The 13,373-nt window shown below is 41.2% G+C and overlaps 1 protein-coding gene across 2 annotated transcripts in view; it reads right to left on the bottom strand.

The window, feature by feature from the left end:
• Nucleotides 1–12,734, bottom strand: part of CEP126 (centrosomal protein 126) — a 104,108-nt gene extending 91,374 nt beyond the window's left edge. Inside the window, exons 1-2 of one of the 2 annotated variants that reach the window (XM_047824033.1) lie at nt 12,548–12,734; nt 9,707–9,826 (exon numbers count right to left, since the gene is read on the bottom strand). In XM_047824033.1, the coding sequence (XP_047679989.1) occupies nt 9,707–9,826; nt 12,548–12,675 (248 nt within the window). In that variant the 5' untranslated portion in view covers nt 12,676–12,734. The remainder of the gene's footprint in view (nt 1–9,706; nt 9,827–12,547) is intronic. The other variant, XM_047824032.1, reaches the window with a different exon arrangement.
• Between the last annotated feature and the right edge of the window lie 639 nt (nt 12,735–13,373).

The following is a 13,373-nucleotide window of genomic DNA, read 5'->3' as shown; positions in this document are numbered from 1 at the left end:
CGGACTATGTGAATGTGCTTCCATAGTACGTCACAGTATTCATTGCATAGCATTGCTAGCCTTTATTCCTTCACTATTAGTAAGTTGAGGGCAGGAATCATGCATTTACTTTTTTATTCTTCAGTATATGAAATCTTTAAGTCTCCCAGCAAATATTACTTTAGTGAGTAAATGGCTGTATTCTAGATTTTTTTTATTTAAAAAAAAAAAAAAAATTTTTTTTTTTTTTCAACGTTTATTTATTTTTGGGACAGAGAGAGACAGAGCATGAACGGGGGAGGGGCAGAGAGAGAGGGAGACACAGAATCGGAAACAGGCTCCAGGCTCTGAGCCATCAGCCCAGAGCCCGACGCGGGGCTGGAACTCAGGGACCGCGAGATCGTGACCTGGCTGAAGTCGGACACTTAACCGACTGCGCCACCCAGGCGCCCCTATTTTTAAATGTTCATAAATCACTTGTAAATGTCTTAAATTCCTTGAATTTTTCTTTTAATACATTCTGGATAATATAACCATGGATATTTACACATACTGATATCTAAACCTACTTGAATCTATTTATATTTTTTAGCTTACGATATATATCCACATGTAGAGGTTTGATAAACATGACTTACCATGTAAAGTATAATTTCTTCTTATTTATTCTAAGGGTATATATTTCCGGCTTCATGGGAAACTTCAAACTTCATCATTTTCCCAAACAGATAATGCAGTTACCCCATATTTCATGTTCACCAGGTAATTCATTACATGATTCTCTAGCTAATTTTCTTCTGCCTTTATGATATTTAAGAAATCTGTCTTACAGATTTTAGCGACTCTTCCAAAGTATTTGCCCTTCATTTATTACCTGGTAGTCTTTGTTCTCTTTATTTGGGAAAATTTCCCCATTCTGTCCTTTTTTTTCTCTTTTTCTGCCAGTTAGTTACATAGGAATTTTGTCTGATAATCTGATCTTTTAAGTCTATATGCTTACATTAGTATTTTAAAACTATTTGGAGGTTGAGTTGGGTCCAAGATAGCAGCACAGCAAGTCCTGAACCATGTCCTCCCCTGGACACAAATCTACAACTATGTATGGAATAATTCCCACTGAAAGGGACCTGAAAATGGAATGAACGGAGCCTCCACAACAAAGGATAAAAGGGCAACATCGGTAAGAGAGGGAGGCAGAAACACGAACTTGTTAGGGGAAAACAACACCCCAGCTGCTATGGGTCACAATCAGAAGGGATATAAAAGGTATGCAATGTTTGCTGGAGGAGTAAGAGATTCCAACTCCATATCCTAAACCTTAGATTCTACACAGGAGAGAGGAGCCCCCAAAACAGTGAACAGGGATTATGTTCAGGAAAACTATAAAACCATAGGGAACAGAAAACTCACTCTAACGGCCTTTGGCACAGACTCAAACACTAGTCTGAACTGCACACAGACAATAGGGAAAGGAGACCCATTCGTTCACCTTAAAAAGTCTGTGGGAGGGACTGGAAACAGCAGGGACTTTCCCCTGGGGAAAGAGACAATGGCAGAAGTCACTCAGTTTACCTTCCTAATTCTAGTACCAGGGAGCACCCTTGTGGAATTCTTCCTCTAATCTGCTAGCACCAATGCCTATGCCCCTGAGAGCTGCGCCCACCAACGTGCTGCAGTCAGGAATGTGCTTTGCAACTGGGGTCAGGAGCCACCCCTACCTGCCAACCCATGACAGCAGTCACAGGGGCTTCCTGCAGCGAGACTGAGTCCCGGCCCCGCCCACTAGCACGCACAGCTATGGCCTCACTGTAGTAAGAGGGTGCACACAGCCCACACAGAAGACCATCCTTGAGTGCCATGCTCTGGTGACCAGAGGATACTGCACTTTTGAGCCTCGTAAGACATCTCTTACATAAGGTTACCCCTTCCAGACTGGGAGAGGTGGCTGTCTTACCTAAATATATAGAAACAAACACAGAGCATCAAGAAAAAGGAGGAGAAAAACAAATACGTTCCAAAAGAAAGAACAAGATAATACCACAGAAAAAACTAAATGAGGAGCGCCTGGGTGGTTCAGTTGGTTAAGTGTCTGACTTCGGCTCAGGTCATGATCTCGCGGTTTGTGAGTTTGAGCCCCACATCAGGATCTGTGCTGATAGCTCAGGGCCTGGAGCCTGCTTCAGATTCTGTGTCTCCTTCTCTCTCTGTCCCTCCCCCGCTTGTGCTCTTTCTGTCTCTCAAAAATGAATAAATGTAAAAAAAAAAATTAAAAAAAGGAAAAAACTAAATGAAATGGTGATAAGTAATCTGCCTAATAAAGAGTTTAAAGTAATAAAGTTCACTGAACTTCAGAGAAAAATGGACGAACACGGAGAGAACCTCAACAAAGAGACAGAAACATAAAAGGTATGCAATGTTTGCTGGAGGAATAAGAGATTCTGAACTGAACTTGTAACAGAAAGTTGTAACTGAACTGAAAAATTCACTAGAAGGGTTCAACAGCAGCTTGAATGAGGTCGAACAAATCGGTAAGTTGGAAAACAAAGCAATGAAACTCACAGAGACTGAGCAGCAAATGTAAAAATGAATTAAGAACAGTGACGATACCCTAAGGGACCTTTGGGACAATTATCAAGCAGAATAATGTTCGCATTATAGAGATCCCAGAAGAAGAAGACAGAGGAAAGAGCCAGAAAAATTATGTGAGAAATAATGGTTGAAAACTTCTTCAATCAGGGGAAGGAATCAGACATCTAAGTCCAGGAAGCCCAGAGAGTTCCAAATAAGATGAACACAAAGAAATCTACACTGAGACATATTATAATCAAAATGATAAAAGTTAAGGATAAAGAGAGAATCCTAAAAGCAGCAAGAGAAAACCAACTTGTTACACACAAGGGGAAACCCCAAAAACTCACAGCAGAATTTCCAGCAGAAACATTATGGGCCAGAAGGGTGTGGCATGACATATTTAAGATGCTGAAAGAAAACAGAATCTTTCAATCAGGAATCCTCTACACAGTGAAGTTACCACTCAGGATTGAAGGACAGATTTGGAGTTAAAGGAGTTCATCGCCACCAAACCAGCTCTGTAAGAAGCATTAAAGGGTCTTCTTTCAGCTGAAAAGAAATGGCACTAATTAATAAGAAAACACAGAAAAGTAAAAACCTTACTGTAAAAGGTAATATATAACAAAGGTAGTAGATCAATCACTTATAAAGCTAGCATGAAGGTTAAAAGACAAAAGTAGTTAAAATTATTAAAAGTACAATAATTAATTAAAGGAAACATAGGACAAAAAGATGTAAAATGTGTTACTGAAAATATAAAAGCTGGGGGGGGTGTTGTAAAAAGGTAAAGTTTTGGAATATGCTTAAAATTAAGTTGTTATCAACTTAAAACAGACTGTTATTTACATACGATATTCTATGTGAATCTGACAGCAATCACAAGGAAAAAACTTATAACAAATACACAAAAGAAAATAAGAAAGGAATCTAAACATGACACTACAGAAAGCCAAATCACAAAAGACAAGAGAAGAAAGAAACAAGAAAGAACAATAAAATTGCCATAAAACAATGAGCAAAATGGCAATAAGTGTATACTTACCAATAACTATTTTAAAAGTAAATGGCCTAAATTCACCAATCAAAAGACAGTGACTGAAGAGATAAAAAAAAAAAAAAAAAGAAAAAAGAAAAAAGAAAAACAAGACCTATCTACATGCTGCCCACAAGAGACTAACTTCAGAAATAAGCATGCATGGACTGAAAGAAAGGGATGGAAAAAGATATTCCATGCAAATGCAAATGAAAAGAAAGATGGAGGAGCTATACTCATATCAGACAAAAGAGACTTGAAAACAAAGACTGTAATTTAAGGCAAAGAGGGTACTGTATAATGACAAAAGGGTCAATCCAGCAAGAAAACATAAAATTTATAAATACATAGGAAACCAATGTAGAAGCACCAAAATATATAAAGCAAATTTTAACAGACCTAAAGAGAGAAAATGAAAGCAATACAATAACAGTAGGAAACTTCAATACCCACTTTCATTAATCAATAGATCATTCAGATAAAAAAATCAATATGGAAACATCAGCCTTAAAAAACACACTAGACTACACAGACTTAATAAATATACACAGAACATTCAATGCAAAAGTTGCAGCATACACATTCTTCTCAAGTGCCCATTAAACATTCTCTTGAATAGATCATGCATTGGACAACAAAACAAGTCTCAATGAATTCAAGAAGACTGAAATCATATCAAGCATCTTTTCCAGCCACAATAGTATAAAACTAGAAATTAATTACAAGAAGATAAATGGGAAAACTATAAATATGTGGAGTTTAACAATATGTTACTGAGCAGCTGTGTAAGAGAAGAAATCAAGGAAGAAATTAAAAAAAAATCTAGAGACAAATGAAAACAGAAATATGACATACCAAAATCTATATATAGCAAAAGCGGTTCTAAGCAGTAAGTTCATAACAATACAGGTCTACCTCAAAAAACAAGAAAAATGTCAATCTAACTTTACACCTACAGGAACTAGAAAAAGAACAAACAAAGCCCCAAACTAGAAGAAGGAAAATAATAAAGATCAGAGGAGAAAGAAATGCAGAGAGACTAAAAGGACAATAGAAAAGATCACTGAAACTAAGAGCTGGTTCTCTGAAAAGATAAAATCAACAAATCCTTAGCTAGACTAACCAAGAACAGAAGAGAGAGGACTCAAACAAATATAATCAGAAATGAAAGAGGAGAAATTACAACTGATATCACAGATATACAAAGGATCATACCAGATTACTAGGAGCAATTATACATCAACAAATTGGAAAATATAGAAGAAATGAAAAAATTCTTAGGAACACACAATCTTCCAAGACTGAATCATGATGAAACAGAAAATCAGAACAGACCAATTATTAGTAAGGAGAATGAATCAGTAATCAAAAATCCCCCCAAAAACAAAAGTCCAGGACCAGATGGCTTTACTGGTATTGTCTACCAAACATTCAAAGAAGATTTAATACCTATACTTCTCACACTCTTCCAAAAAATAGAAGAGGAAGGAAAGCTTCCAAACAAATTCTACAAGGTCAGCATTACCCTGAGAGCAAAACTACACAAGAACATCACAAAAAAAGGAAATTACAGGCCAACATCCTTGATGAACACAGATGTAAAAATCAACAAATATTAGCAAACCAATTCCAAGAATACGTTAAAAGGATCATAAACCACGGCCGCCTGGGTGACTCAGTTGGTTAACAGTCCAACTCTTGATTTCGGCTCAAGTCATGATCTAATGGTTCATAAGATCAAGCCCCACACTGGGCTCTGCGCTGACAGTGCAGAGCCTGGTTGGGATTCTCTCTCTGTCCCTCTCGTGTCTGTCTGTCTGTCTGTCTGTCTGTCTCTCTCTCTCTCTCTCTCTCTCAAAATAAATAAATTAACTTTAAAAAAGAAAAAGAAAAAGAAAAAGAAAAAGAGTCATACACCAGAATCAACTGGGATATATTCCAGGGATGCAAGCTTGGTTCAACATCTGCAAATCAATTAAAATGATTCACTATATTAACAAAATGAAAGATAAAAATTATATGAACATCTCAATAGATGCAGAAAAAGCATGACAAAAGTCAACATCTATTTATGATAAAAACCACTCAACGAAGTGGGTAGAAAAGAATGTACCTAAACATAATAAAGAATGTACCTAAACATAAATAAACATATATGACAATCCCACCGTTAACATCATAATGGTGATCCTCTAAGAACAGGGATGCTCACTTGTGGCACTAGTATTCAATAGAGTACTGGAAGTCCCAGACATGGCAATTAGGCAAGGAAAAAAAAAGTCATTCAAATCGGAAAGACAGAAACAAAACTGTCACTAATTGGCAGATGACATGATATTATATACAGAAAACCCAAAAGAATCCACCAAAAGACTGCTAGAACGAATCTATAAATTCAGTAAAGTTGCGGATACAAAATCAATATTCAGAAATCCATTTCATTTCTATGCACTAATAATGAGAATCAAGAAAACAATCCCATTTATAATTCCATCAAAAAGAATAAGATATCTGGCAATAAATGTAACCAAGGAGATGAAAGACCTCTACACTGAAAACTGGAAGACGTTGGTGAAAGAAACTCAAGAAGATGCAAATAAGTGGCCCCTGGGTGGCTCAGTTGGTTGAGGTTGAGCGTCGGACTTCAGCTCAGGTCATGATCTTGTGGTTCGTGACCTCAGGCCCCACAAAGGGCTCACTGCTGTCAGCCTGTCAGTGCAGAGCCCACTTTGGATCCTCTGCCCCCTCTCTTTGCCCCTCTCTTGCTTGCTCCCCCTGCCAATAAATAATTTAAAAAAAAAGAAGATGCAAACAAACAGAAAGATGTTCTGTGCTCATGGATTGGGAGAATTAATATTGTTAGACTGTCCATACCACACAAGGCAATCTAAAGATTCAATGCAATCCCTGTCAAAATACCAATGGCATATTTTATAAAACCAGAATAATTCTACAATTTATATGGAGCCACAAAAGATCTCAAAGAGCCAAAACAATCTTGAGAAAGAACAGAGCTGGAGGTATCACACTTCTTGATCTCAAACTATGCTGCAAACCTAGACTAATCAAAACAGTATGATATTGGTATAAAAATAAACACACAGATCCATGGAACCAAAGTCAGCAAATGACAAATTTCATATGATTTCACTCATATGTTTAGGAAACACTATAGAAGAAGATAGGAGAATGGGAAGGAGAAATAAGATAAAAACAAGAGGGAGGCAAACCATAAGAGACTTAAATACAGAGAACAAACTGAGGGTTGCTGGAGGGGAGGTGGATGGGGGGATGGGCTAAATGGGTGATGGGCATTAAGAAGGGCACTTGTTGGGATGAGCGCTGGGTGTCATATGTAAGTGATGAATCACTGGGTTCTACTCCTGAATCAATACTACACTGTATGTTAACTAACTTGGAGTTTAACAAATAAATTAAAAAAAAAATACAAACCAAACAAAATTAAAACAAACTTAAAGAAAACCACAACCATCTGAGGCTCCTTTTGGACTCTTCTTAACATCTGTTTCAATTTCTTACCCTTATGAAGTCACATTAAATCAGATCGTCATTTCTAAAGTTTAATAATAGAATAAACAAAATTTTTTTTTCTCCTGATATAATGTTTAATCATGTGTACTCAACCAGTTATGCTTGTTCAGTAAATAGATGCCTTTTTAGTTATAGATAAAAGATAGTTCCAAAACTGAAATTTTTTAAAATGTAGGAAATAGTTAATTTCTGTGTGTGTGTGTGTGTGTGTGTGTGTGTGTGTGTGTGTGTGTGTGTATCTTAAGATTACTTGGTCTACATAGTAGCATAATAGAAAACTATGTGAGGATGTGCTCCAACAAACTGTTATAAAACAAAACAAAAGGGATGCTATGGGAAATAAGAAACTGTGTCTCCAAATCCCAAGAGCAAAAAGGGGAAGTCCCAGAATGCCAGTTATGCATTAGGCCTACAGATAGCCAGTACATATGGGGGCAGTATCTACAGAAGGTAGGAGGTCTTGGAGTAAAAGAAAGGGGACTCCGTTCTACAGATACTGAATAAAAGAATGGAAAACTTGAGAATGTGATAAAAACATTTAAGAAAAATACTGGCAGATAGAAAAGCAAAGCAGTAGTAAATAACAAGAAAATTAAATGTGCGTGATTTTAAGCAATGAATGGGAATAAATAAAGAAAAATTGATGCTACGGACACTTTCTTTGAATACTACTGGGGACACAGCACTGACAATGTCAAAGTATAACTTACCTAAGAGTGGAAGGAGAACAGCTCTGCTTGTAGGAAAAAATGGTTTTTAGACAGAAACTGTGACCACGATGGGAGCGGACAGCATAAACTTACATGAAGTAAAACATAAATAGATAACAGCAAGGCCCAAAAGGCCATTATAATAGACACATTTTGAAATTCAGGAGTGCACAAATAACTTGGCCCCCTTTATAAAAAATGAAATGATTTGGGGCACCTGGGTGGCTCAGTCGTTTAAGTGTCCGACTTTGGTTCAGGTCACGATCTCACAGTTCGTGGGTTCGAACCCCGCGTCAGGCTCTGTGCTGACAGCTCAGAGCCTACAGCCTGTTTCAGATTCTGTGTCTCCCTCTCTCTGCCCCCTCCCCTGTTCATGCTCTGTCTCTGTCTCAAAAATAAATAAACATTAAAAAAAATAACAAAATTTTTAAAAAATTTAAAAAATGAAATTAGTGTTTAAAAGGAAATTTTTACATGTCTTTACACAGCACTGGAAGGTAACAAAAATAAAACATAATTAAATTATATTGGAAAATGTCCTCTTAGAATTTTAAACCAAAATTTCTCTTCTTTCTACATCAGAATTGTTTTTTTGATGAGAAAAGTATTTGATGAGAGAAAACAGGAAGTCACTTTGTACTATTTTACAAAGCAACTCAATTATTAGAAAACACACAATTGACAAGTATTATTAATCAACAAAATAAACTAAATAAGGAAGAAGCAGTACTGGTCAGACACTGTGATACGTATTTTTCCACATGTTTTCAACTATTCCTCTTCTAACATTACCTTTTTGGTCTACATAACAATCCCTTGAGTTACATGTTATTGATTCCAATCATAAAAACAAGAAACTGAGGGTGAGAGATTAAATACCTTGCTCTAACTCATGGAACGAGGATTTAAACCTAGATATTTGATCTAGCCCATGAATGTTTCAACATATGACTATTCATCTTCATTGAACACCTGGCACGTGCCTTTTATAGGTCCCCAGAGCCAAAAGGTAGGGGAAACACAGTAAGACACAAATACAAAACAAAACTTCATTAAATAACTTTATACCAGATAATGAAAGAGCTAATCTAAAGAGAAATACCATGCCAGAAAAAAATTACAGGTAAACAATTTTGTATTCCCCAAATGGGATTTGCAACACATGCCCAATGATGCAGTTGATAAACGCTAGGGATTTGCTGCTATTGACGTATTGTGGAAATATAGACAAGGTAGCAAAAACATTGTTACCAATCTGTCTAAAAAACCAAAATCTAATAATTCAAAGAAACCTTGAAAAATGTGAAGCAGCGACTGGATGGTTTACACTTTTACTTTATTAGGCTTCCAGTTTACACTAGAAAACTGCATTTTTTTATGGAAGTCATTTATAATATTCTTTGTATCATATTTCCACAATTGTTTATATTTTCCCCCATTTTTCTGATTGGATGAATGAAGACAGCCATATAAAAAATTATATAGAAGTGAATAACAAAATCAAGTTACATTCCATTAGAGACTAAGGCTCTAATTGGTCATCTTTTAATTTGTCATGAAATGATACGGAAGACAAAGAGAACAGTACATTTTGCAGTCACATGACACTGTTATAGGAAGTTCTATGACAAGAAAAGACTGCTATGGTCACAGTCAGTGGAATTAGACAACATACCAACATCTTTCTGCTTTAGGCAAAAAAACGGTTAAGAAAATTTATGAAGGGACAAAAATCTTGATCAGTGTTTTACAGACAAAGCAATGTCATGACTTAAGTTCATAAAACGCTACAAAGTAGAGAAACTATTAATTTATAACGACTTTGATTTTCTACAATTCTGAAGAAAATACGATTACTTACTTTTTTCTCCGGTTTGATTCCACAAAATATTTACGAGCTCGATTTCGACATATTTTTTGTTGCTGCAGTAATATCTGGCGCTCTTCTTCCAAATTTTTCTCTAGATGGATTTTCATGTCTCTAATGGTAGCACAAAGTTAAGGACAATGGCTCATGTCTTCAGTGGATGAGTGTCAGTGCTATCTGATAGATGTAATCACAGCCTCATATCAACGATGCAATGATTTTTTGCAGAACAATTAATATGTGTATACATTAGTGTTAGCATATGGCCAGCAAATGTTTTACGTAAAAAAGATTCTGAATTAGTATTAGCACTGAAGACACATCTCACTTTCCCTGGGGAAAAAATTGTACTTTTAGGTATTATGAATTCAGATAATGAGACTGCATAGCTTTACATTCATTACGAGCCTCCACAAAACCAGCTAAATGCAAATCTGGATTGGATTTCTCATTCTTTGTTGTTCTCTATAGCTCCCTGTCACATTTGCAATAAATTCTCTATCTCTAGACCCAGTATATAAAGCATTTTATAATCCAGTCTGTTTGTTCAGCTTCAATTTGCAACGTTTCCCTGCATGAATCCTACGTCCAGACACATGAAGACACTGACGGAACAGACCGGGCGCTTCATACCATTACCACTGCCCAGCACCTCCTTGGCTAACTCCCCACATCTGCCTGGGGCCACCGCACACAGTTCCTCTCCTATTTTCTAGCCACTGGAGAACTTGACATCTTCCTGAGTACATGCTACAAATATCTGTCTCTACATTTCTAGAACTCCAATGCATGGCATGGTGCTTAGAATATAGTAATGGCTTAATAAAACCTCACTGAACCATTTCCTTGGAGAAAATTCTCCACAGACATACAGGACAAGATATATATATATATATATATATATATAAAATAGTTTTGGGTGTTGTTTATATACATATAAATATATATTATATATAAATTATATATATACATATAAATATATATGTTTATATATATACTATATATATATATTTTATAGTTTTTAGTGTTGTAGTGTAGTGCAGACAGTGTAGACATTAATCATCTACTATAGTGGAAGTATTTTCCCAGTTCATTGTACTGACACAATTTCTCCTTACGCTAAAGTTTTAAACTAATGAGTCATCTTTGAAGCAGCTTTTCTTTAAAATTTCTTTCCTTTCCAAAGGTAAACGTCCTATACCTTCAAACACATGAAAAAAAAATAGGAGATTCTATTTTCTGTCTGTATTCTTTCACAACTTTATACTTCTATTTTATTAACTTAAGTTTATTTCGGAAGGCAGTACCAAGTGTGACACAGGTAGAGATGGCGAATTTAGATTACTCTTTTCAGAGGTCTGAATACAGAGACTGAGAAGATACCAGAATAAAGTTAAAAGGGTTCTTAGGATCAAGGGGTTTGAGTCTTGGTTAATTTTAAGGATGGTCAAGACCTGAGTGTGTTTATAAAGCTGTAGGGAAGGGAAGAATGGCATCAGCAGGTGAAGGTAAATTATAAGAGCGGTGGGATAACTTGCAATCCAGGGGTGCTGAGGAGAAGAAAAGCTATGCAGATAAGGGCACAGGTGAACAGACGCACCTTCCGCCGTGACATCCCATCAGTGAGCCGGAAGCAAGGTTGGGGGTAGGGGGTGGTGCTTGGGAGTATGGGAGTTTGCGGGGTTTGTGAGGAGGGACCTGAGAGCCTCCGTGCTGCTGCTGTCTTAGGAAGTGGAGGGACAGTCCACGGAGAGCTGGAGGCGTCGACTGGCACAGGCGTTAAGAGGAACAACAGAGGACCCTGTTCTTGTTCGGGTAAAGCTGGAAACTGGTGGTCTGTGTGGTGGCGGCCCGTGTTGTTCTGCGATTCTCCTCCGCAGCATTTTTCTTACTGGAGTGAAGGAACAGAGAAGCAGGACTGTAGTAGCTACGGGGTGGTTGAGGCCGAAGACCAGGGCTGCAAAGAACCAAGGATGTTGGCGAGAGAGCAGGTGCAGGGAACCAAGAGCAGGGTAGGAGACTGGGCAGGGAAGAAAGAGGCAAGGTGGGTGCGGCAATATTTCTACTGCCGTAGGGGCGCCCGGGGGGCTCAGCTGGTCACGCGTCCCACTTGGGCTCAGGCCATGATCTCACAGCTCGAGAGTTCGAGCCCAGCGTCGCGCTCTGTGCTGGCAGCTCGGAGCCTGGAACCTGGGGCTCTGAGCTGGGCTCAGCTGCCTCTGGGGCTGCCTCTCTGCCCCTCCCCCACCCATACTCTGTGTGTGTGTGTGTGTGTGTGTGTGTGTGTGTGTGTGTGTCTGAGAGAGAGAGACAGAGAGACAGAGACACAGAGAGAGACAGAGAGAGACCGACCGACCCGGACGTTTGACGAACCGCAACAGGAGACACGCCGTTCCCCGCTCGCTTGCGGACGGTCCCCACCGCCGCCAACGCGCCCTTCGCGGACACAGGGCCTAATTCTGACTGTGCTGCCGTGCTCTGCAGGACTCAAATCGGCCCACGGATTCGGACAACAAAACTCGCACAATTTTCGACCGAAGGTGGGCTGCACCGAGTCCCGGGGAAGAGAGGCCGGGTCCCGGCTCCGCGCCTCCGTCCGCGGGGCCCGGCACGGCTTCGTCAGCCGGGCTGAGCGGGTCGGAGCCGGGTGGGGGCGTCCCGCGCGCAGCTGCATTCGCGGGGCCGGGGACCCGCCGCCCCGCCGCCCTCACCCCAGCCGCCCATCCCCGTCACCTCCGCGCACCGCCGTCACCCTGCTCACCCTTGCCCGTCCCCGCCGGCGCGCACCCCAGTCACCTCCGCGCACCCGGCCCCCGCCGCCTCCTGGAAGGATACAGGTCGGCGCCAGGCCGGCGGCACTCGCGGCCCGAGCGGGGGCTAAGGGGGGCTCCGTCGCGGGCGTCCGAAGACTCGGTGCCGCGCGCCGCCACCGCGCTCCGGGCTCCAGGCCTCCAGGCCAGCATCCCTCACCTCAGCGCCGCCGTCCGGCCCGCCGCCGGCGCCTCCCTCATGGCAGCCCCGGCCCCGTCGTCCTCCTCGGCCCCCCTCCCCCCCCACTCCGTCTCTCAGGCCTCGCGTCACGGGCGCGGGAGGCTTGGCCGCGGCAGCCCCGGTTCCCGTGCAGCAGCGACGGTAGCTGTGGCGGCGGAGACCTTGCCCGGCACCGGCAGAGGGGGCGGCAGCAGCCCAGCCGACGCCGCCGCCATCTTGGCAACCAACGGACGCCGCGTCCTTGGCGACCGAAACCACGGCGCGCGGGGCAGCCAATAGGCGCCGGGGGCGGGGCTCCGGCCGCTCCCAGAGCCGAGTCTGCGCAGCAGCCCCTCGCTGCGCGGTGCCTGAGCGCCGGGTTCAGTCTTACCCCCGCCTTCGCGGGGCGTGGTCGCGGGAGCGTTGAGAGCGGGGTGGGGTTTGCGGTGCGGATCTTTCCGGGCGGCGTGGCCGGGGTTGGGTTGGAAAGGCCGACTCCGGTGGGGTTCCAGCTGGGAGTCTTCTGGGAGTCAGCATCCCTGACAAGGTTTGCTGACGTGGAAATTTCCTTGCCCCGAATCCCCGCGCCGCTCCGGGATGCTCGGCCAGTCCCTCCGCAGTCTCTTTCTTGTCTGCCAGCTCCCCGCTGGAAAGGTCTGCCTTTCAGAGGCTCCGGACGCTGCCTGTCTCG

The sequence above is a fragment of the Prionailurus viverrinus genome, chromosome D1 (genome assembly GCF_022837055.1).
Source record: "Prionailurus viverrinus isolate Anna chromosome D1, UM_Priviv_1.0, whole genome shotgun sequence".
Lineage (NCBI taxonomy): Eukaryota > Metazoa > Chordata > Mammalia > Carnivora > Felidae > Prionailurus > Prionailurus viverrinus.
Note: the sequence above shows the minus strand (reverse complement) of the source record. Positions and strands in the feature narration are given on the sequence as shown.